The 22244-nt window shown below is 36.3% G+C and overlaps 7 protein-coding genes across 8 annotated transcripts; 3 read left to right on the forward strand and 4 right to left on the reverse strand.

The window, feature by feature from the left end:
• Positions 1 to 233: 233 nt before the first annotated feature.
• On the reverse strand, positions 234 to 1085 carry LOC106658869 (U6 snRNA-associated Sm-like protein LSm7). Its single transcript, XM_014381012.2, has 3 exons — positions 975 to 1085; positions 591 to 777; positions 234 to 520 (listed from the first exon to the last, which is right to left on the reverse strand). Exons 1-3 carry the CDS (start codon positions 978 to 980, stop codon positions 384 to 386), a joined length of 330 nt encoding a protein of 109 aa, XP_014236498.1. The 5' UTR covers positions 981 to 1085; the 3' UTR covers positions 234 to 383.
• Positions 1086 to 2108: 1023 nt separating this feature from the next.
• On the reverse strand, positions 2109 to 4976 carry LOC106659126 (dnaJ homolog subfamily C member 1). Its single transcript, XM_014381481.2, has 6 exons — positions 4530 to 4976; positions 3968 to 4069; positions 3670 to 3888; positions 3343 to 3587; positions 2718 to 3240; positions 2109 to 2645 (listed from the first exon to the last, which is right to left on the reverse strand). Exons 1-6 carry the CDS (start codon positions 4671 to 4673, stop codon positions 2583 to 2585), a joined length of 1296 nt encoding a protein of 431 aa, XP_014236967.1. The 5' UTR covers positions 4674 to 4976; the 3' UTR covers positions 2109 to 2582.
• A 211-nt stretch (positions 4977 to 5187) lies between these two features.
• LOC106659124 lies at positions 5188 to 13456 on the forward strand. 2 transcript variants are annotated; one of them, XM_014381479.2, is made up of 6 exons: positions 5188 to 6125; positions 8293 to 8324; positions 8469 to 8588; positions 8671 to 9109; positions 9186 to 9332; positions 10115 to 13456. In XM_014381479.2, the coding sequence occupies exons 1-6, from the start codon at positions 6048 to 6050 to the stop codon at positions 10664 to 10666; spliced, it is 1368 nt and encodes a 455-aa protein (XP_014236965.1). In that variant the 5' UTR covers positions 5188 to 6047; the 3' UTR covers positions 10667 to 13456. The 2 variants fall into 2 exon arrangements, with proteins under 2 accessions (XP_014236965.1, XP_014236966.1); XM_014381480.2 differs by lacking the exon at positions 5188 to 6125 and adding an exon at positions 7178 to 7650.
• Positions 13457 to 13539: 83 nt separating this feature from the next.
• On the reverse strand, positions 13540 to 15268 carry LOC106658911 (histone H4). Its single transcript, XM_014381076.2, has one exon. The coding sequence runs from the start codon at positions 15250 to 15252 to the stop codon at positions 14941 to 14943; it is 312 nt and encodes a 103-aa protein (XP_014236562.1). The 5' UTR covers positions 15253 to 15268; the 3' UTR covers positions 13540 to 14940.
• Positions 15269 to 15498: 230 nt separating this feature from the next.
• LOC106658907 (histone H3) lies at positions 15499 to 15950 on the forward strand. The gene has a single exon (XM_014381071.2). The coding sequence runs from the start codon at positions 15519 to 15521 to the stop codon at positions 15927 to 15929; it is 411 nt and encodes a 136-aa protein (XP_014236557.1). The 5' UTR covers positions 15499 to 15518; the 3' UTR covers positions 15930 to 15950.
• Positions 15951 to 17095: 1145 nt separating this feature from the next.
• On the reverse strand, positions 17096 to 18022 carry LOC106658909 (histone H2A). The gene has a single exon (XM_014381073.2). It carries the CDS (start codon positions 17983 to 17985, stop codon positions 17605 to 17607), a length of 381 nt encoding a protein of 126 aa, XP_014236559.1. The 5' UTR covers positions 17986 to 18022; the 3' UTR covers positions 17096 to 17604.
• A 196-nt stretch (positions 18023 to 18218) lies between these two features.
• LOC106658910 (histone H2B) lies at positions 18219 to 19530 on the forward strand. Its single transcript, XM_014381074.2, has one exon. The coding sequence runs from the start codon at positions 18247 to 18249 to the stop codon at positions 18619 to 18621; it is 375 nt and encodes a 124-aa protein (XP_014236560.1). The 5' UTR covers positions 18219 to 18246; the 3' UTR covers positions 18622 to 19530.
• Positions 19531 to 22244: the final 2714 nt, after the last annotated feature.

The raw sequence follows: 22244 nt of genomic DNA on the forward strand, positions 1-22244 counted from the left end.
ATTATTATTAAAGAATTGATGAATATCGATTACTGTGAATACAATAGTGGTATTGAGATGACTGAGTATTTAAATAAGTTTTAGAATTAATTTCATACAGTTTTAAAATTAATTGTATTAAGTATCAAAATTTAAAGAATCATTATAAATTAATGCTTAACATTTTTTTACAAAGGTAAGAAAAAATTGAAATGGTTATTGTTGTCATAACGAAGTAATAATAATAATAATAATTTTACGTATAAAATAATATTTAATATGCATGTTCTCATATTATCTTTGATAAATATGTACAAGCGCTTAGCTATCTTACAATAATTGAATACTTTTATAATCAGAATATTATAAAAATAAACTCAGCTTTTGAAATCACCAATAAATCACTACTCTTGTTGTACAAAAGGATTTGGAATAGCCTCCATGCCATCAACAGGACAAATCAATACCACTGATGTACCTCTACAAACGACAAGTCCTAATCCTCTTGTATCTTGATTGAGTTTGTACGGATCATCAGAATCTAAATAGAAATATACATTGTAAAATAACTCCCATTTATAATAAAAACTATTAAAATTTACTAAACACACCTCTCAAATATTCTGTAGTATTATCCAACACAAGGTTGAGAAGGGGATCATATCCTTTCAAAATGCCAGAAGCCTCTCTGCCTCCAGCGAATTTGACTCTGATGTTTTTCTCCAAATACTTGGAGAGATCCAAGATACTTTCTTTCCTTTTCTTTTCTTTTTGATCATTTTGAGCACTGGTAGGCGTCTGCAATTCCATAAAAAAAAATTAATTTCGAAATATTCTTAGTAAATAATATATAGGTTATCTTGTAGAGTTGTCAATTTTATCACCCACGATTTGGGTGCTTATGGGTATTTAAAAAATAAAATTACGTACACCCTATAAAAAAAACGTGCCTCTCGATCAGAGTACAGCAATAAATGTTTATTTAAAGTACTTACAGACATAATTGATGTTTTATATCGGACAAATGTGACTTGAAAGGCACCGACAAACGCGCGAACAGTCAGCGTATACACAACAACTCGCGGTGTACGTTTGCACTTTGCAGACTGCAGAGTCACAGCTCACAGCCACAGCCAGACCACAGCACATGCTTACGGCAAAACAAGCTTTACTTGCAGCATGGGACAGGCCACGGCGTGCCGTAAATAATTTGTCACGATTGAAAATGACATTTTATCCAAGTAATCTAAAGTTTGTTCATTAGATGAATATTTGAATACAAAATCTACTTTTTGTAGCAAATGAAATTTTTATTGAGCACTATCTTTTTAATTTTCAATAGTAACTGTTTCGATGTAAATTACAAAAAGCTCAAAATTAACATCTTTAACGTTTCAATAATTATTAAAATTCCTTAATTCGCAAGACAATGATATCAGCTTATTTACTTTGCATGTATAGGATGCTCAATTGAAGCTCGTAGAAACCTACTAAATTGAAAAGTTTTCGGTGGGAAGATAGAAAAAATGATTGATATAGTTTGCTTTTGTTTATATTGCCAAATAATTTCTAGATTTCTAAACGTCCTTTTTCAGTTTAACTTGTAATTTTCAAAAACTACTGGTCGATTTGAAAATTGATCAGTAACTTTCAAATACCTTTTGTTCAGATAGTGTTCTTTTGTTAAAAAAATTACGACTATTCTTTTGATGTAAAAAAGAAAGATTTTCTGCATTTTAATAATTCCATAAATAAAATAAGAAAATCAACCGTGAGATGAATCATTGACATCTCAGTGGTATTGACAATTTTTATGTAATTTTTGTTGATTGATCAATCAATCATAATTCATCTCAAAGATATAAAATGCATAAAAAGAGCTGAAACGTTTTGTGAAGTGGGTTTCAATCAAGATCAAGCCATTAGACAAAAAATTGAGTTTTCTTTTTTATTGTGGAGTCACAAAAATAGTTTTCAATCAATTGTTAATTTGTCGTTTTGTATATTATCTGTTCTTGTAGTAACTTGATGAATTGACACTATTTTGGTACTTTAACATTTCAATAGATGATCTGTGTAAATTCTACAAATTTATAATATGGTTTGAATGAAAAAAAGTATTAAATGAATGTTTAAAAAAATTATTGTTTAATTCTATTTTTCCACCTCATAGATTTCTTTTTTAAATTTAACCATTACATATATTACGTTTTTACTGCGTATAAAATATTTGAATGAATTTTTACAGCATATTATACATAAATACGTCAGCTTTATAAAATACTTAAAGAAAATACATGAGTTAGAAATCAAGTGAAAACTTGATAATTCTTAATTCACTGAAAATTGAAATAAATTGCTATTCAAGAGCTCTATAAAATAAAAAGCTAAGTTTAAAGAAATTTCATGTGAATATATTAGTTTTAAAATTTGTCTCCAGTAAATACATTATCAACAGGTATAACAAAATACATTAACATCAGAGCACGATTCATATTTTTTAAATTAATTAGTAGACATTTGGTAACACAACAAACTGACAGCACCAAGTTCAACTTTTTAGTAAAAAAGTACTAAATTACTGTCTGTTAAATTTGACACTATCACTGTGTAGTTTTCTTTTTCACAATTTCAACTAAGTATCGATAACGTGCTTGACATTCTTCCTGCAAATGAAACAAAAATAGAAATGAATTATGAAAATGGATTTGTAATTTAATTATAAGTTATTTACTAACCTTTGTTTTTCCTTCAATACAAGCAGCTATTTTCTCCCATCTGTCGGTTGAAGCTCCTTTTGGATACTTCAACAAAGCAGCTTCCAGGGCTTTTTGTTGTTCTTGACTCCATTCAGTCAAGGACTCAACAACTTCAGCCCTAGTTTTCACTTTTTTTGGTGCTTCTTCAATTACAACATCGTCTGATGGTTGAGTGGGTTTTAAACCTTCATCTTTAACTTTTTTGGCCATGTGAGTTACTTCAAAAACAGTACGATTCATCAAGTCTGCTATTTTCTCCCATCGATCAGGTGTCCCTCCTGGATACTTTTTTACTAATTTGATAAGTTCTAAAATATCATCATCAGTCCACAAACCACCGCTAACCCTAGGTTTTTCTGTTTCCACAATAGGTTTAACATAACTATTTCTAATTACTTGTTGCTTCTGTTGATATTCACTGCGTTCTTGAGGTGTGAAGCCTTGTCTTCGTCGTCGAGGACCACGTGGTACAGGTTCTGGTTCTGGTTCTTCTTCTTGAGCTCTAAAGATATAAAAAAAAGTTTAAGTATCATGAACAACCAATTTTAATTTCTGAAAAATTTCAAAATTAAAAATATAATTCAAAAGTTAAAATGCAACTAACAGAGCTTCTTCTTCCTCTTGCTTTTTCCGTTGTTTCCTCTCTTCTAATATTCTATTTAAATTACGAATAGCAGATGGAATGCCAACAATTGAACAATATGTCCATTTTGGTAATTGAAATGGAAGTGTATTCCACATACTAGGTGTAGGAATCTTCTCTAAAATTTCTGCTAAATCTGGTACATCCATTTTACCTTTTCTATTCTTTTTTTGTAGCTTTTGAAGTTTGCTACCTAATACTTGTTCCTGAAAAAGAAATAATAATGAGAAAATTGTGTAAAAACTTACAATTCTATATAAAAACAATAATTGCTTATTTCAAACTTACGTAAGTATATCTTTTTTCAAAATAAGCAGCCCATGCTACTAGATACTGTCCAATAGTTATAATAATGAATAAAATAATGCTAAGCTCCAAAATACCCATTTTCCGTACATGACGGTAATAATATACAGCAGATCGCCAATTTGGCAATCCATTGATGAGAACATTATTGTAATACTCTCTTTTCTTTGAATCTTTGAGTACATCGTAAACCGATACCAGCTGGAATTACAATTACATATTGTATCAAGTCAATTGCCATGAATTTAAGACTGAAAAAATTAAAAGAAAAAATACTTACATTTCTGAACTGTACTTCAGCATCATCTGCACTATTTTTGTCTGGATGAAGTACTAATGATAGCCTACGAAAAGCTCTCTTAATATCTGAAGAATTGGCATTCTGAAATAATGTTTTTATTATATTTAATGATGCATCAATTTATCTTTTAATTTACAAAATTTGAATGCCATATGGCCAGCACTACAAATAAATTAAAATTTCTAATTTAATTATTTAACTTATTTTAGAAACAATTGATACAGTTTTTGCTTAATCTGCAAATATTTAACTTGCTGACAAATGAAATATTAGATTTTGACGATAATCATTTATTTATCATGAAAAAAAACGTGATAAACCGAGTAATTCAATAGCGTAGAATCGTGAAAGTAATAATTGAAATATGACAGTGATAAAAGTAATTTTATAAGTAGCTTTAGCATAGGTAAACACGATATGTTGTGTCCATTATGTTATGCAGGATCGCGCACGCATGCCACATCTGTTGCATTCATAATGAGCCCGCTACATAGTACATGGCAGTCAAGAGGTCTGGCAATGGGCAAGAGGATTGAATTACCTGCGGCACGCCGAGCAGCTCGTAAAAGTTCTGATTGACCTCCTCGACGACGTCGAAGACCTCGAGCTCCTCGTTGTCCCAGGCGTGAGCTTGGTCCAGCAGTAGGCACGCCAGCAGCGCGCACAACACCAGCAGTCTCGTCATTTTATTATTCCGGTAAGTGGCATAGGTCGCCCGAACGCGCTCAGCATTCGTTTTCACGCACCACTAGGCCGCCGCACTCGGGATCGCTAATTAAGTCGTTCCTGGCTCAATTACTGTGTGTCGCTCGTCGCTATCTCGATAGCTGCATGGCTCCGAGTTGACTGCGGAGGACTGGAAGTTTTACTCGAGGCGATTACAAGCGCCGTAGGCCCGTGCTGTGCTACTCGCGACTTCGATCGCGAGGGCAGGAAAAGTCAAACTGAAAAGGAGACGTCTGCCGAGACGTGTGGAATAGCAGCCGGCAATCGCTCTCGGATACAATATGCATGCGAAAACCTGCTTACATGTAGACGCGCCACGCGAGCAGACGCGTTAGACATGCCCTAAAGTTGGCACACTTGCCGTTAACACGACTGCTTCGAATCACGAATGTTTATTTGACTCGTGTCGTCTGGAAAAATTTTGTCAATTTCCAGTAACTTAACATTTTTATTCTAAAAATGCTTAATTTTTTATTGATTCAATTTATCAACATTGACTCTTTTTTTTATAAATTTTCATACTATCTCATTTTCGTTGAGTAAAAGTCTCAAGTAAAATAAGTTATTTTTGTCATCAATAATCCATATGCTCATACATTATTATTTCGTATCGTGACGGAAATTTAGCTCGTTTGTCGATGCAGCGACAACTAATTGGTTGCAGCAGGTAAGCAATTGTGTAATTTTTGCCTCTTTATCAGGCCGAGACAGTATTTATTACACTTGCTTTGTGTAATTGGCATCGGTTCCAATGTACTATCTAAAATAAACATATTTAAATTTTTCGTTGAGAATGTAGGTAGGGTTTCGAGCACGAATTGTAAAAGGCTCTAAATAATTCGCATGGAAATTGGCTCATAATTTTATACGCTCGTTGAGACTTGTCACGACGTCGAAAGAAAAATACACGTGTGTTGAACGAGTACGTTAAAAATCCATGCCTGCACAGTCGGTCAGTGGCAGCGAGCAACGATACATGATATAGGTATAAGGTGCAAGACATCGAGCAGGCGTTCGCTGAAAAGGTCGCATAGCTGCCAATGGCACAGGCGCTAAATAACACAGGCGAGCTGGAGAGAAATCCGAGCTCGCGCCTCGTGCCTCGCTGTGCAGCAGTAGGCAGCCGCGAGCCATAACACAGGCCAGAGGGAGAATCACAACAATGCGCGCGCCAACTCGAGCAGGTGTCGTTGTCGAAGGGGCGCCGCCGCCGCGGCTGGTCCTGTTTGCGTCGTCGTAAGCGTCGATCGACCGAGTTGTGCACTTGCAAAGCTCGAGGCTGATACTCGTCGAAGCGCTGAATCAGTATTCTCGAGGAAGGCCCGCGCCTGATATGCCTCGGCGTCCGGACTCGCTCCTCTTCTGCTCCTTCTTCCACCTGCTGTTGCTGCTTTTGCAATCAACCCGACAAGTAAGCTCCTCGATACATCGAGTCATTATTCATTTCTGTGCCAGAGGTACATTGCGCCTAGTGTATGTCAATGTAATGCTCGCGTGATACTTTCGATGCACTCGATACGTAATTGCGACCTATCGGAAGAAACGAGCGGGACACTGTGTCAGTCAGTCGTGTCGCGCACTCGAGCAGCCAAGCAATCGATCGATAAACCTCGTTTAGGCCAGCCACGCGTTTCTGGGGGGCGTACCAAACGCCTCAAGCAGGCCTAAGTACGCGCAATATGTAGAGTCGAGCTTTTTCTGCAGTACGCGACGATCTCTCAATGGCACGACGTATATACGATTGCCCGTGTAGCGCACAGGTATACCCGAGCCGAGGATCCATTGCCAACCTTGCTGCTAAAAAAAGATCCTTCGGCCTTGCGCGCCTCGCAAGTCGCACTAGCTCGCGTCGAGTCTCGGCAATCGCGAGCTTGCGACCGAGCACGAGTATTCGCGTGCGTCCAGTAGAGAAGTTGGCGCGCGAATCGTGCAGCTCGCGCCAAGGCCGATGATTATTCGCTCTGCACGCATGACTCGCGCGTAAATGCACCGGTTATATCTAGGCACACAATAAGTATTCGATAAGCGCACAATCGAGCCTTGAAATTATCAAAACGACGATCGATTTCTTTTTTTTTGCGCATCCCTAATTCTTACTTGCATGAATTTTGCTCGATTCTTTTGCGGCAGAGCCTGCGATGAAATTGGCTCGGTCCTCAAAGAATTGTTAGGAAATCTAATTGGCCTTTATCGAAAGAATATGTTTTTTCCTGCTCTTATGCCAGTTGTAGATAATATGATAGTGAGCTTGCACACGATCGTGCCTCGAGCGTTCTCATCGTTCGCAGCCCTTCTCATCTCGTCTCGACGAAAGCCCATTTGGACCCGAGCTTGCGGATGTCGGCTCTTTGATTTTCCCCGCGCGCCTATATGCACTCGAGCACAGATAGGTGTATCGGCCTGCAACTGTGCTTTTCTCGCGTCTGCGCGCATCCGCTGCGAGTGCGGCGTTCCTAGTAGTCAGCAGCGAACGCGAACGTCCAGCTGCGTCGATCGGACGCGGATACACACACGTACATCTTCGTTCAACTGCACCCTTTCTACTTTATCCCTCGGCCAAAGTCGACTGGCACATACGCACCAGACGCGCACCCGACGCGCAGTGTCTTCCAACGTCTCGTTTCGCGCAGCTTTTGCTGCAACGTCTCGTAATCGGGCCGTCGAATATGTGCACCTCCGAGACCTACGCATTCGGTCGACTCGTGTGCCAAGCTCCTTCGGCCCATCTTCGAGAGATCGCGTGAGAGAGCCTTGCACGCGTTCCATGCGAGCAGGACAAGAGAGAGATACATCGAAGATTCGAGGCATAGTGTTTGTTTGTGTGCGTCCGTGCGTGCGTGTGTCCGAGACAATGTTTATAGGAGAGAGTCGCCAGGAAGAGCCCCACGTAAACACGAATCATGGAAATGGAAATTGAAATGGAAATTGAGCAGAATGTAAGGCATACATTTCATCTATAATGCTACGCTTGATTTAGCCCAGCCGATTCAAAGCTCCTATATACAGAGTACAAAGACATTTTGCTTTTTTCCCTCGCTGCGATCTACTTTGCTATTCTCTCTTGAGCCACATAAATATAATCTCTTTGAACTCCAAGACTTCCTACCACTTGTACTCTTTTGCGAGCCCTTGACTTGCACTATGTATATGTTTGCGTATATATACATTATTCTACAATATCGATCCAACTCGCTGCTCTTACATGGTATCTGCGTTATCTGTCGTACGCGACTCAATCCTTTTTCATCTCGCACATGTCGATTAGCTAGTGGACAAAATTGATTAATTACAATTGATAAGTAGTACGTGTGTACCTAAATCTTTTGCCCTTTCGCTACTAGTTTATCCTATTAATAACGAGATATTTCGGTTACCTCCAGAAAATCACGACTGTCTTTTTGGCCCCGAATTTTCAAGTTTTGCGTAATTGCAAGTAAACCATGCATCAAATTATTACATTTTTCAATTATTCAATCTGTTGCGTAATACACGATGTGATTCCTGATTGGTTTAAATTTATTTGTAAAACAGTGCATATAACGACTACTCATTTTTCATAATTGTATTTTCTTTTTAAGGTCTCGGCAAAGCTCTGCGATGGAGGTCACGTGTAAGTAATAGCATTTTATATCAAATCAAGTAGAATAATAGTATAAAGAGATGAATCGTTTTACATAAACCTCCAATACTAATAGCAGTAGATTAACGTGAAAATAACTACCTACCTAATGATGCGCAATTTTATTTTACGCAGGTGTACATTCCCGAAAGAATGTTGCAGTCTCGGCTGCTGCAGCTACACGACGTTCCCGCAGATTGGCAATTCCGTTACGGAGATGCTCAAATTTTTGTTCTGGTACTACTGGTATCTATGGTAAGCCGGAAGTCTCTCTCTCTCTCTTTCTCGATCTCGAGCAGAAGCAATTTTTAATCGATCAACGTATTCGATCGGCTAGGATCGCGGTACTCGTGGGTTTGGTCGTCGCGACGGCCTGCGGCTGTTGGCTGTGCCGGCGCCGAAACGCCAGCATGCTCGACGACGGCACGACCATCTCGGAGAGGGCCTCGCTGGGCTCGTGCTACCTGCCGCCGCACTACAGCCGATGCAGCTCGATCGTCCAGGCGATGCCACCGCCCTACAACGAGGTCACGGCTAAGCCGGACCTCTACCCCCTGGTCATCGGCTACGGAGACGACGTGGCCGGGCCCTTCGGCAAGGGCCACTGCTCCGGCCTGGTGATGCGCTACTTCCGCTCGCTGTCGCACGCCAGCACCCTCGACTCGCTCTCCTCCAGCTTCATGTGCAACGTCGTCAACAGCGAGGCCAACAACGCCATACCGCCGCCGTATTCCTGCAACAACAGCATCGACGAGCTCTCCTCCACGGCCACTGGGGTGAGCGCAGTTCCGCATTGACGCGCGCTCTTCGCCTCGATCAATGTTTCATTCTCTTTCTTTTGTTCGCTTGAAGGGCGCTACCGGTGGTGCGGAACGTCCGATTAATTTTGGCGAAGGCTCGCTCGCCTCGCTCGTCAATCATCGCACCACGTCCGACGTGTCGAGCTTAGCGGCGCAGTCGCCGCTGTCGCCCCCTCGAGCTACCAGTCCCACGATCGAGGTGAGCATTTTAACCGTTGAATTACATTAGTCGCGAAAATTGTCAATGTGTGTGTGTGTCGATTTATTTTATGCATCGGAAGCATTCAAATGTTCCCTTTTATTTTTCTAGTTATGTTTTTCAATATTTTTGAAAATTACTCTTTTTTCCTTTATTTTTCCAGATTACGTTAACTATGGAAACACACATATTTTATACACAAAATAAATAATCGATTCATCTGAAAAATTCAAATTACATCATCTTAATGGCATAATTTTTTCAAAAATCACTGCTGACATACATAAAATTTGATTGCTTTTATTAAAAAAAAAAAAAAATATTAACGAAAGACTTGATCGCAAATTTATTCTTACATATTAAATAACAACACCACCAAATAAGATTCCACTTGAATCGGTGTGGGTAAATATTACTTTTAATTATAATCAGTAATGTAACTCTATTTACAAACTTGGTATAATGAGCTTGCTATTAAATTTGAGATTTTTTTGTAATAAACGTATCTCAGTACTCATCTTACAATTACATCCTTTACTTGTATTTCATCTTTGGCTTAATTGTTAAAAGTTTTTTTTTCAACTCTAATGCTATAAAATGTACTAATAAATAAATACGCTGTCAAGTTCAAAAGATCATCATTTCACAGTATTCACGTAGTTGAATTATGTGATTCGATTCACGTACATCAATTTATAATATAATTTACGATAGATTTAATAATAAATTTCTTTTTTTGGTTATTATATATTAATGTAAAATTTGATTTATTTCTCAAACAGTTGCGCGAACTTTTGGATAAAATTCAACAATTGCCCCAGCTGCCATCGATAAATAATCATCACAACCTGCATCATTCCCAGCAGCAGCAACAGCAACAACAAACGTACGATCAAACGGCTCCGCGTCCATCGGCTCTGTACTCGCTGAGCCAGCAGCGCTCGACGAGTCCGCAAAATCCTTGCGACGACAATAACGACCCCAGCGGCGATGAAGACGGCGACGACGCGAGAATTTCACCCTATCGTCGACAGCGGCAGCAAGCGCAAACGAGCTCGGGATTCGCCGCGGCCTCGACGTCCCGAACGCGACGCACCCGTGGCAAGACCTACGTATCCGTCGGTCATTCTGGAATCTTGTCGGGCGGTGGCTCGAGTCGTTCGTGGCTCTCGAGGTCCGCTCCGACTACACCGAGTGGAGTACCGACGGGAGTATCGGCTTTTCTCTATCAGCACCATCTTTACCAGGAGGCCGCCAACAGACAACAAGCTGTACCGCTCTTACTGGCCGAGCAAGAAGAAAACGAACAGGCCAGTGCCAACGATGCTTCTTGAACGTCTTTAGTTTTATCATAAAGTTCAAGAGCTTATTCACTTATCACGAATACATAAAAAAACATAGAAACTTGGAATGGTGATTTATAAAGTGTTAGTTCAGATGGTTGAAAGTTACTATGATATTTTGTAAAAACAACAACGACCCAAGTTTTATTTTACTTGACTAACCGATTATTATTGCATAATTATTTGCATCATAATAATTTATGCCTTGTTAATACTCAAAAAAATATCCCGATATAATGACGATTTTAATTTTAAAAAATGCTTCTTACTGCCTACATCACGAAAAAATATATCGATTGCGAGAATATAACTTGAACTCTTTTAACTGATTGTAAAATGGTCGATTAACATACATTGAAACAAATATTATAAATAATATTCAAATATTTAATATATTTTTTGTCATGCCAAGCAACTAATTATACACGATTCACCTGGTCTAATGGGATAAAACGTATTTTTATCAAATTCACATTCGAGCTCAAAATTCATCTTGTTAAATCACATAATCATTGTTACTGCAATAACCGTTCAGTTAAACCTCTTATGTGGTGGGAACATTCAGAAATTTATATTCATTCGAGAAAAGTATAATTAAAAAATCAGTAAACAAATGGTCTTGACATAGGTCTTATCATCAAGAGGTTTAGTAAATATAAATTAAAATTTTTACGAGAAACGATAATCAAGATTTATTTGCAACCACAAAAAATGAACGAAACATATCCACTCACGCATATAAAATCGATGAGGCAGAGATATTTTGTATTATTTTTATACGCTCATACTATAGGTGGCGTTAATTATAAATGATAATTACAACATAAAAATAAGGAAGCAAGGATTATACATACGCATCGTGCTAATAACTTATCGATCTATACTCCATCAATAATATGTAATTCAAATTTCATCACTTTTAATAAGTGAGAAATTACTTAAACATATTATAAAATTAATATTTCGTTTTGTGGGAAGTTTTCATTATCACATTACTATAAGTAAATGCAAGGCGCAATTTGTACTAAAAGATTGTTTTATCCAATTTAATTGATGCAGATCTTAGTTTTATAGAACTAAATAAATACATTAAATTGGATAGGGTTTTCAATTTTTCTAGTCGACATTATTGAAAAGTATTATTTACGCGTTATAGAATAACTTAAGTGGTTAAAAATCAATTGTTATGACTATTGTTAAAATATATTAAATCATTAATTTAGTCGTATGCTAATGTAATTAAGTTTTTCATAAAGATGCTATGATATTGTTATTGTAAATAACTCGTATCTCGAATATTGTAATCTTTTTCAATAAGTAGGATCTTTTTTACAAAATAAGTATTGCAATGAACATTAGTCACACTCATGTGTTATATCATTACATAGTTCGAGTATTCAGAAAATTGATGTGCCAAGCTACAACTTGGAAATTAGAGACTGAGGCAGGACAAGTATTTGCCCATCGAGCGTACTATTGAGAAAATGAAGCATTTTTTTATTGTGATAATCAGACGTGGAAAATTGATCAAACTCTTACGAGGAACCGTTGTGTTTGTATAATTGATACAAAATCGCATTTCAAGCGAATTGAACGTTTGAAACTATATTGGATATAATTGAAGGACATTCGCAATATATTTATGTAATACAAAATAAAAAATATGTCGTATCAAAATAATCGTATATTTTTTCATTAAGCTTGAGAATATTCAAAAATCAAACTTCCACCGAAAAAATTGTATACGCGCCGTATTCGCTGTTTTAAGCCAATATGTGCAAAAATAAATAAAACTTTGTCCATCCAGTTTGCAGCCGTTCGAACGTGTATATTCATTTAAGTGTACGAAACAATAAAATATGCAAATTTACCACCATGTGTACTCTCACCCCGTGTGGTTTTCCAATGAACTAGGTAGATTTGAAAAAATTAATAATTAAAATTCTGGTCGTGAGCGATAATGTAATGACGATGAAAAATTTCTGCTTTTTAAATTATAGTTTATTATGAAGTCGTAGAATTACAAATGACTATAATCATTTGAAATATTATGCAGTGATTATATGTAGGCAAAGAAAATATTTAATGAGTATTTAATAAAAACGTATGTAATCGGTACAATACAGTATCAAACAACATTATCATTGTTTGAATAAATTCTTATGAGTGGTATTGTATTCTCAAACAGGCATAAGCGTGTAGTATATTATACTACGAAACTACTTTGAAGATGATAGATGAAGTTTTATTAATATATCAAGTAGAAATAGTTAATAGCTGCGATTCTACAGATACATGCAAGTTCTCAATGCAATTTAGATGCAGAATATTCTCTTTGCAGTCAAAATCAGTTTTTAGCGAAATTAAATAATTTGAAAAATCTTTCACTAATTTTTCGTTCAAATAAACTATTATTTTTGATATAATTCTATTTTAGTTAAAATTACAATTTACACACTGAAAATACACAAGTATGTATCGATCTATGCACCAAATAAACAGCGCACAATGTTCCGATAATGTTTACTATAAATACGAATGGTATACAGCAAATTGGTTAGTTTTAAAAGTTACAAGAATCTTGGCTTGACGTTACTCGATAACGGTATTGATAATGCATTGCGTGCTTACAGTAAAAAATGATTACAGAAATAATAATTACGAAACCTTATCGATATTCAAGATTCATGATACTATTGGGTACACAAAACTGAGTGTATTATTAGCGAGTATTTTTTATAACACGAGTAAAATCCAAATAAAAGCTTTTATCAAAAGAAACTGTAACCTTTTTCTTTTCCCAAAAATAATCAATAATTTTTTTAATAACCCATGAGGAGGCTTTGAAATAGGCCCGAAACCGATTTTTTGAACCAGGGGTTGTAGAATATTTCGTTTACACAATTGTAAACTAGATTGGATTTCCAAATAATGTATGATGTGGGTTCGTACGTACAGAGCTTTATTCAATTGTAATGAGAGGTCAAATATTGTAAAAAGAAACCACATTAATCAACTATTGTATTCAAGATTATATAGAAAAAACTTATTTTGCGGTACACATTTAAAATTTTTTTATTAATTAATGACAACGATTTTTCCTTTACAATTTCCGTGTTTCGACATTACATGCACAGAACTCGCTGCACACAATATTGTCCGACAACATGCAAGTCACTAGAATTTCACAATTATTATCTATGGCAGTCAAAATTCCAGCTGGAGAGAATAGCTGAGTCTCTACTTAAATCAACTTATATTTCAAGCTGTTGCATAATTGAACGTCTTACAGTGCAGAGTCCAATGAAAGACTAACATTCCAGCCCCAAGTATCCAATAGCTAAAGACGGATTTTGTTAAGGACAACAAAACTCGAGAAATGGCCCCGACGTTTCTAGTAACCGTAAAACTATTCAAGTATAAAAATGACCAGTCAAGAACCCCTCAGAGATAGACTTGGTTCTAATTCATCTGATCAATCGAAATTCAACTTTTTATTTAATTATTCAATTTTTTGTATTGGTACATAATGTAATTTACATATTCAACTACATATTTTTAGACAACTAAGTCAGAGGTTATTTTAGTATAAAAATTACCAGTTCGCAAGGTAGAAGTTTGACTAAATAATTATCGAGTAACAGAAAAATAAGATTTACACATATCCAGAAAATTCCCTAAACTTTCAGACACATCGACTGTACAGCGTTTGAGTGGAATGGTTCAGTTTCGACAAACTAAAAGTATATTTACATAGTATAGCACATATAATATGAATTTTATATTCTTGGCTGTTCTTTCATAGTATTAAATTTTCGAACATTCTTCATGCAAGCAAAGTCAACAATCGACTAGAATGATTTGATGTAGAAAATTGTGATTTTTCATCGTCCATGTGAAAACCATTATATACCCAACAGGCAATCGACAAAAACTTCAGGAATTGTTTACAAAGATTTCAATTTCATGTCGTAATAATCAAGTGTTGTTTCGAGTAAAATGGACATTTCTTAATTATGAAAGCTTCTTATAAAATGATGACAAATCACTTCGTTGGCTTCGTGAGATGCAGTGCCACAATTATAATAAATTTGAATTATGATTGGTACCACCAGTTACATGTGGTGCTATTAAAATTGAATGCGAGGTCAACTTCTATGAAGTTCAAGTCAGATCTTAGGCATTGAATATGAGTTCTTACGATGTCGTATGGTAGTCCTGATAAGGACTGTTTGGTAGTAATGGTAGAACGACGAGCGATATGTTTAGCCGCCGAAACCGTATAGAGTGCGGCCTTGACGCTTGAGTGCGTAAACTACGTCCATGGCAGTGACGGTCTTGCGCTTGGCGTGCTCAGTGTAGGTGACAGCGTCACGAATGACGTTCTCGAGGAATACCTTGAGAACACCACGAGTTTCCTCGTAGATCAAGCCTGAGATACGCTTGACACCACCACGACGAGCGAGACGACGGATTGCTGGCTTGGTAATACCTTGGATGTTATCACGAAGAACTTTACGATGACGCTTGGCTCCTCCTTTTCCCAATCCTTTGCCTCCCTTACCACGTCCAGTCATGATTGAATAAGGTGCGTTACAGTTAGCGGACACAATTCAAATGATACAAGTTTTGTGTGCACCCATCTTTTTATAGTATTCCAACGGCAATCGTCCCCTCTTGAGCAAAAAGCGCGTACAGTCTCATCCCCTCCACTATTTTTCCCACCAATGGCCACTCGCCGAGCGCCGACTGCTTTCATTTTTGAAGCTATAAATATGAGGCATAAGTGCCAGCCACATCATTTCTTGAGTTTCATCCAAGTCGTACGCTCAATTTCTGCACAATGGCTCGTACCAAGCAAACCGCCCGCAAGTCCACCGGAGGCAAGGCCCCGCGAAAACAACTTGCCACCAAGGCTGCGCGCAAGAGCGCGCCAGCAACCGGAGGAGTCAAGAAGCCACATCGCTACAGGCCCGGCACCGTCGCTCTTCGTGAAATCAGACGTTACCAGAAGAGCACCGAGCTTCTCATCCGCAAACTGCCCTTCCAGCGTTTGGTCCGTGAAATCGCTCAAGATTTCAAGACCGACTTGCGTTTCCAGAGCTCTGCTGTCATGGCCTTGCAAGAAGCTAGCGAGGCTTATCTGGTCGGTCTTTTCGAAGATACCAACTTGTGCGCTATCCACGCCAAGCGTGTCACCATCATGCCCAAGGACATCCAGTTGGCTCGTCGCATTCGTGGAGAACGCGCCTAAGCTACCACTTCACAACTATATAATCAGTCCTTTTCAGGACTAACAAATTATAAAACGTAGAACTCCTATCCCTTGCACAAAAAATTTTCTTTCCACTTTGATAGTCTTGGCATTCATAAAATAAATATTAATCAGCCGAACATGAAAAATCATAAAATACGATTGATATTTGAATCAGGCCGATTACGGGTGGTAATTAGCTAATGATGTTTTAAAAGTGAAATTCAAAAATTCTATGAATATTCTAGATGATTAATAAAGTATCTCAGTAAAGCCTGATGAAAGTCGAAGCTATTGATAAAAGTTATTAAAGAAAATGCTGCAAACATTATTCAACTTGAAACTGTTATCAGCAAGAAAACACTGGTATCTCTGAGACATTATCAAAAGGGAGAAACGAGATGTGGCAACTCAAATATTTATTTAAATGCAATTGACCAGTCAAAACTAACCGTCTATTCAGCAAGAAGCGATTTATTAAATTCAGTTTAACGTAAAGCTGTAAACTGGTCATACCCATCTGACAATGAATCGGTTCATCATTCTTCAAGTCTTTTTAGTTTTAACCGTGTTCGGTGAGTAAATGTTATGTCTCACTCGCATAGATTTCTGTGGCATACCCGAAAGTTATCAGTGATACATCATAAGAATTAATTTATAATTCACAACACAAAACTTTTATCGATGCAGAGCATTATGAATGTGTAAATGAGTAAACGAGTCCTTATTTATACCATTTTTCTCAAGTTTAACAAGCTTATGTTATCGTAGAATTTTCAACTATCGTTCTCGAATTTGTCTAAATTCGTATAACTATATTCGATTATTAAAAGATTTCTTACCATTTTACTGGTGGAAACGAATATCTCGTTGCATTTTTTGTTGATATTTTGGAAATGGTTAATTACGAATTCTTTTACAACTTCTATTTATCTATACTTAGGAAAATGATCTTTACAGTGAAGCAAATTTTAGATAATTTTTTTAATTAAATAAAAAAAAATTTGAGACAATTTGATACAATTATTAAATAAATATCTTACTGCGTTTGGCATGTAAAACAGCCAAGTCACCGAACAATAAAATATAAGCTGTTGAGGCTAAGTGCTGGTAATAAACATTTTTTACGTCCGACCATTTTTCAATTTTCATTCCTTGCGTAGAAAAATAAATACATAATGATTAATTCAAATACTTATCTTCGCTGTATATTCATTTGGATCTTTCATTTCAGTTGCCGCAGAAGATACGGATTGTAATACATGGCAAACAATAACATGTAGTTTGCAATGTCTCTTCTCCAAATTTACATGCTCGGTCAATTCTGATGGCGCATACGTTTGTAAATGTAATTAATAGAAATGAATAACATTGTTTACCATTGTGGAATAACATGCAGTCTCTATGTACTGGTTAAATAAAATTCCATTGTTTTTAATTCAAGTCGACTAATATATCTTAATGGTAATATTTGCATTAAGTACATGGTTTTATAGACACAAGAGAGATACATAATTCATTCGTGTCAGAAAGGTGGATGGTACGGCATATGTATTAGTCTAATTGTCGAGAAGAAATAAGGGCTCGACCATGTTTTGACGCAAATGAAGTTTGATATACGTTTTATAAATGTAGTAGCCCTGATAAGGGCTGATTTATATCAAGCTAGATTAATTTAGGCTTTCTTTTCGGTCTTTTTGGGTAAAAGCACAGCCTGAATGTTAGGCAGTACACCACCCTGGGCAATAGTGACTCCAGACAGAAGTTTGTTTAACTCTTCGTCGTTGCGGATGGCCAGCTGGAGATGTCTTGGGATAATCCTGGTCTTCTTGTTGTCACGAGCGGCGTTGCCAGCCAACTCGAGGACTTCAGCGGCCAAGTACTCCATAACGGCGGCCAAGTAGACTGGAGCTCCGGCTCCTACTCGCTCAGCGTAATTACCCTTGCGGAGCAGACGATGAATTCTGCCGACCGGGAATTGAAGTCCAGCGCGAGTTGAACGGGTCTTTGACTTGCCCTTGGCTTTGCCAGCGCCACCTTTACCACGACCAGACATGATGAATATGTAACGTGAAAGAGAGTTGCACACTCGATACGTTTGCAGAGGCAAATGTGCTGTTTGCTGGGCTTGTCAGAATATTTATACTTTGGCTGCGTCCCGACGCGAGCCAATCGTGCCGACGCGTGAGAGTAGCGGTGGAGGGGGTAGAGTCAGAATCTCGCGCGCCGCACAGCCGCTCACATAAATACAGACTGCAAACCCGTGTCCCTTCAATCTATCGTGTTCTCTCGAGTCCGTCAGATCCAATATTTCGCAATGGCACCGAAAACTAGCGGCAAAGCTGTCAAAAAGTCTGGCAAAGCCCAGAAGAACATCTCTAAGAGCGACAAGAAAGGCAAGAAGAAGAGAAGGAAGGAGAGTTACGCCATTTACATCTATAAAGTATTGAAGCAAGTCCATCCCGATACTGGTGTGTCCTCCAAGGCCATGAGCATCATGAACAGCTTCGTCAATGACATCTTTGAGCGCATCGCCGCCGAAGCTTCCCGCTTGGCTCACTACAACAAGAGATCGACCATCACCTCCCGGGAGATCCAAACTGCTGTCCGCCTGCTGTTGCCCGGTGAGCTCGCCAAGCACGCCGTCTCTGAAGGCACCAAGGCTGTAACCAAATATACGAGCTCGAAGTAAACCATCAATTTTCATCTTTAACCGGCCCTTTTCAGGGCCAAAACATTTCAACGTTAACATTCTAGTCGTCATGTGTCATGAACAATGATTATATACCTTATACAGTGATTCGAAAATTAAATTTCATCTTTATTCCTACGTTCGATCTACTTCCGTTCGATCTTGTCAATGACATCAATGTAAATGAAACTTGGCTTAACTAAACACGAACATGTGTGTAAAAACATTCAAGAAGTCCTGCTACTATTGAATGCTAGTTGTTTGTGCAATAACAGATCTGCAAATATACACGGATCTCGGAGATTTAATTTTTTATTATATGGAAGCAGATATTCGTGTAGCGACTAATTATATTGATACTTCCTCCAAAAATGTACAACATCATGCACACAATCGTTACACTACCAAATAAGTCTTGATGATCAATTGCCACCCTTATTCCCACTTGAATTACTTTTTACTCAGCGAACTAATGATAAACCTATCGGATAAGATTTATGAACCTTATCTACTACCTATAGTCAAGTCAATAGCTATTTACATCTTTTCCATGCTGCCATAAATCCGTCCAAAATATTCACTATCGAGTCATACTTGTGTTCAAACACGACACAATTGAAGCTATTCCAAAAATTGTAAAATCGGTATTAATTTGAAATGAAAAAGTTCAGATACAAAATTTTCTTGCACAGCTAAGATTCTTTATCTGAGTCAAAGTCAAAATTTTGTATATATCTCAAATTTGAACGCTCAATCATTTTTAATAATGAAAAAATAGTAGCAAAACCGAGTTCCACCACAATTTCACATGGATGCAGCGTCAATCACATGGATGTCGGTTTCTTTGAATACTGATTTTGAAGCAATTTTTTTTTAAGTTTATAAACATAAAAAAAGTATTAGAATTTCCCATTTTCGTGCACTTTATGTAATTTTTCAAAATATTCTCGATTTGCTTATGAGAAAGAAAAACAGCAAAGCTTTTCAATCTTAAAAGAAAAATGGAATCATTTGTTTATTATTTCAAGTCATTTGCTAAATGAAAAATAATTGTGATTTATTATTCGTAAGAAATTCTGTTTAAGATTTTTTTGTGAAGTCTTCGTAAATTATCGACCGTTTTATACTGTTATTAATAAAAGAGCTTTTAAACTTGAATACAGAAAATCCTTTAATATTATAGTTGTACATCTTAAAATCGGGAAAATGAAATAGGACTTTTTTTTAACTCCGTTTTTATGCTCGATTTACGAATCAAATAAATTCAAAAAGAATTGATTTCGATTCTTAATAAATTTTTTCATTTGTTAAAAAATGAACAACAATAAACAATTATGTGTATTGAATCAATTATGTAAATTACATCGATTTATTTAAAATAATTGAATGTTCTCATTTAAAAATCATTAACTAAACTTTTAATTATAAAAATGATTTTAGACACATCTTAATCGATTCCGCACATATCCTGTATAATTGTAATATCATATTAAAGCTGTTTTTTCTTATTTTATTACAACTATTCCGTATTATTTTATTCGTATTTATCCCTTTTTATTTCTTTACAAGACCTACAAGCCATTAAAAATTTTCATTTATTGGAACACTTAAGATGTATGTATCGGCACTACAGGATAAAATGATGCGTCTTTTAAAAGTTGTTTAGCTTAATTCTGAGTTTAACCACACACAATTTTTCTAATACTGATCAATGTTTTGTTTCCGAGATAATATTGATAATTTTAAGTATTGGTTCAAATTAGTTTATTCATCTACTTACATTCATAAACTTAAATTGCATGTAAATGAATCATGATACTATCATAGTCTAGAAATACTATATCATTGTAAATTCGTTCTGCAACGCAAAAATCGAATCAATTCTTAAAAAATCAATGAAAATTGTACTTCCCTATTACACAATCGCATATGACACATTTTGGATTACTCAAAAATGGTTTTTGACCTACTTTTTCTTCTTAGTAAGAAAATGAAGCTCGTTTTTTTGAAAAAAAAAATTTAGAAAAAAAGTTACAACTAATGATATTGAAACTTATTTTTACTTTTTTACAATGCTTAAAAAAACGTACGCGCACTGTTGTACTAAATCCAGGACATTTTTTCTTTTATTCTTGCATTAAGGACGTTCTATTAATAACTGCAAAAATCTTTACGCTTAAATATTTGATTATTAATAGAAAAATTTTAACGTTAAAAATGCGTTAGCGTATTTTAAAAGAGGACTTTGTAAGTTATAAGCAATGAATTTGTCAATAACTCATTTTCGGCACACTTTTAAAGAACAAGTCTAATTTTTTTCAGCGGGAAAAAATAAGTCTGAAAGCATAAATCATTCGAGCAATTTCAAAGATCCATGTAAACCCCTTCAACGTCCAAAATATGTCACCTGCAGGAATCTTATGAACTAAACTAGACAGCATAAATCAAAATGAGTCGTTGAACTGAGTTTGCTCAAATTGTTACTTTGATAAAAATAGGATTGCGTCAAAAAGATGTAGCTAGACGAATATGGATTCTAGGGCGTTTCCATTTTATTGTTCTGACGTAATCCTGCCGTTATCAAGAAAATGATTTGAACAATTTAATTTCAAATAGACGAGATTATTTTGAGTATACTAATATAACCATTAACCATACTTTATTCCTTTCACTCTTTTTTAATGATTGCTTGTGGCGGATCAAAACGATGCATACAGTTCGACCAACAACTTCCTAGTTGTACGTGTCGAGATTTGCTAATTTTAGCGATAATATGTATTAAAAACATAAATATATTATTAATCTTAGAGGTCCAGGATTTGAAAGGTTAAATCAACTACAGAAAACTGGCATGAAAAGTACCGTAAATCATTGATGGACCATAGGCCAAGTGTCGATCAAGGGTTGTGCTAATATATTACTGTTGCTCTGTGAAGGTAACAACAACAAACCCGGGAAAAAATTTACCGTAATACGTTTAAACTTGATAGGTGTGAAAGCATTTGAAAATTAACGAAATGTCTATGAAAATTTTTGTTACGATACATTTTTTGTGGAGTGTACTTTGGTACATCAATGCGGTTTTAGTATCTTTATCGCTCGTAAGCGTCACAAATCATGTGGACATAAGGCTTGTTTTTAAAACTGTTTCTAAAGCCACCCAAATAACCGTTTTATTTTCGAATTTTCGAAAGCTTTGAATGAAATATTAAAGATTTTTCAATTTTATTCTGAGTGACTTAATTTAAATGCAGCCTGAACAATTTTTCAGAATTGTTCAATGTATAATATATTAACTAGCGGCGTTCCTCGCTCGCTAACGCTCGCTCGGTCTCAGATTGTTTCAAAGAAATTGTAAGAAGTATTGGAGGAGTAAGAATATTATAAGACATATTTATGAAATATTTAAATTTTGAACAAATTTAGATGTTGAAACATAATAGAATATAATAGAATCATGTTTATCGATATATTATGTAATTGGTCATGATTCATTGAATACAAAATAACCCAAGAACTTGATAGATTTAACTTAACGAAACATCATCTCTCCTTCTCGTCTTAAATATAGTACAGTGACTTTCTAAAAGGGCATTAATTTGTACGTCGAAATAGGTCTATGA

This window comes from Trichogramma pretiosum, unplaced genomic scaffold (assembly GCF_000599845.2).
Source record: "Trichogramma pretiosum strain Unisexual culture from Peru unplaced genomic scaffold, Tpre_2.0 scaffold10, whole genome shotgun sequence".
NCBI classification, from domain to species: domain Eukaryota; kingdom Metazoa; phylum Arthropoda; class Insecta; order Hymenoptera; family Trichogrammatidae; genus Trichogramma; species Trichogramma pretiosum.

What these genes read in the sequence shown, in the direction of transcription:
- LOC106659124 (XM_014381479.2), top strand. Translation starts at nt 6,048, where the DNA reads ATGCCTCGGCGTCCGGACTCGCTCCTCTTCTGCTCCTTCTTCCACCTG. An exon ending in TGGTACTACTGGTATCTATG is followed by an intron (nt 8,589 to 8,670) that starts GTAAGCCGGAAG and finishes TCGATCGGCTAG; the next exon opens with GATCGCGGTACTCGTGGGTT. An exon ending in CTACCAGTCCCACGATCGAG is followed by an intron (nt 9,333 to 10,114) that starts GTGAGCATTTTA and finishes TTTCTCAAACAG; the next exon opens with TTGCGCGAACTTTTGGATAA.
- LOC106658869 (XM_014381012.2), bottom strand. An exon ending in TACTACAGAATATTTGAGAG is followed by an intron (nt 521 to 590) that starts GTGTGTTTAGTA and finishes ATTTCTATTTAG; the next exon opens with ATTCTGATGATCCGTACAAA.
- LOC106658910 (XM_014381074.2), top strand. Translation starts at nt 18,247, where the DNA reads ATGGCACCGAAAACTAGCGGCAAAGCTGTCAAAAAGTCTGGCAAAGCC.
- LOC106658907 (XM_014381071.2), top strand. Translation starts at nt 15,519, where the DNA reads ATGGCTCGTACCAAGCAAACCGCCCGCAAGTCCACCGGAGGCAAGGCC.
- LOC106659126 (XM_014381481.2), bottom strand. Translation starts at nt 4,673, where the DNA reads ATGACGAGACTGCTGGTGTTGTGCGCGCTGCTGGCGTGCCTACTGCTG. An exon ending in CTGAAGTACAGTTCAGAAAT is followed by an intron (nt 3,889 to 3,967) that starts GTAAGTATTTTT and finishes TTGTAATTCCAG; the next exon opens with CTGGTATCGGTTTACGATGT. An exon ending in CAAGAGGAAGAAGAAGCTCT is followed by an intron (nt 3,241 to 3,342) that starts GTTAGTTGCATT and finishes TTATATCTTTAG; the next exon opens with AGCTCAAGAAGAAGAACCAG.
- LOC106658911 (XM_014381076.2), bottom strand. Translation starts at nt 15,252, where the DNA reads ATGACTGGACGTGGTAAGGGAGGCAAAGGATTGGGAAAAGGAGGAGCC.
- LOC106658909 (XM_014381073.2), bottom strand. Translation starts at nt 17,985, where the DNA reads ATGTCTGGTCGTGGTAAAGGTGGCGCTGGCAAAGCCAAGGGCAAGTCA.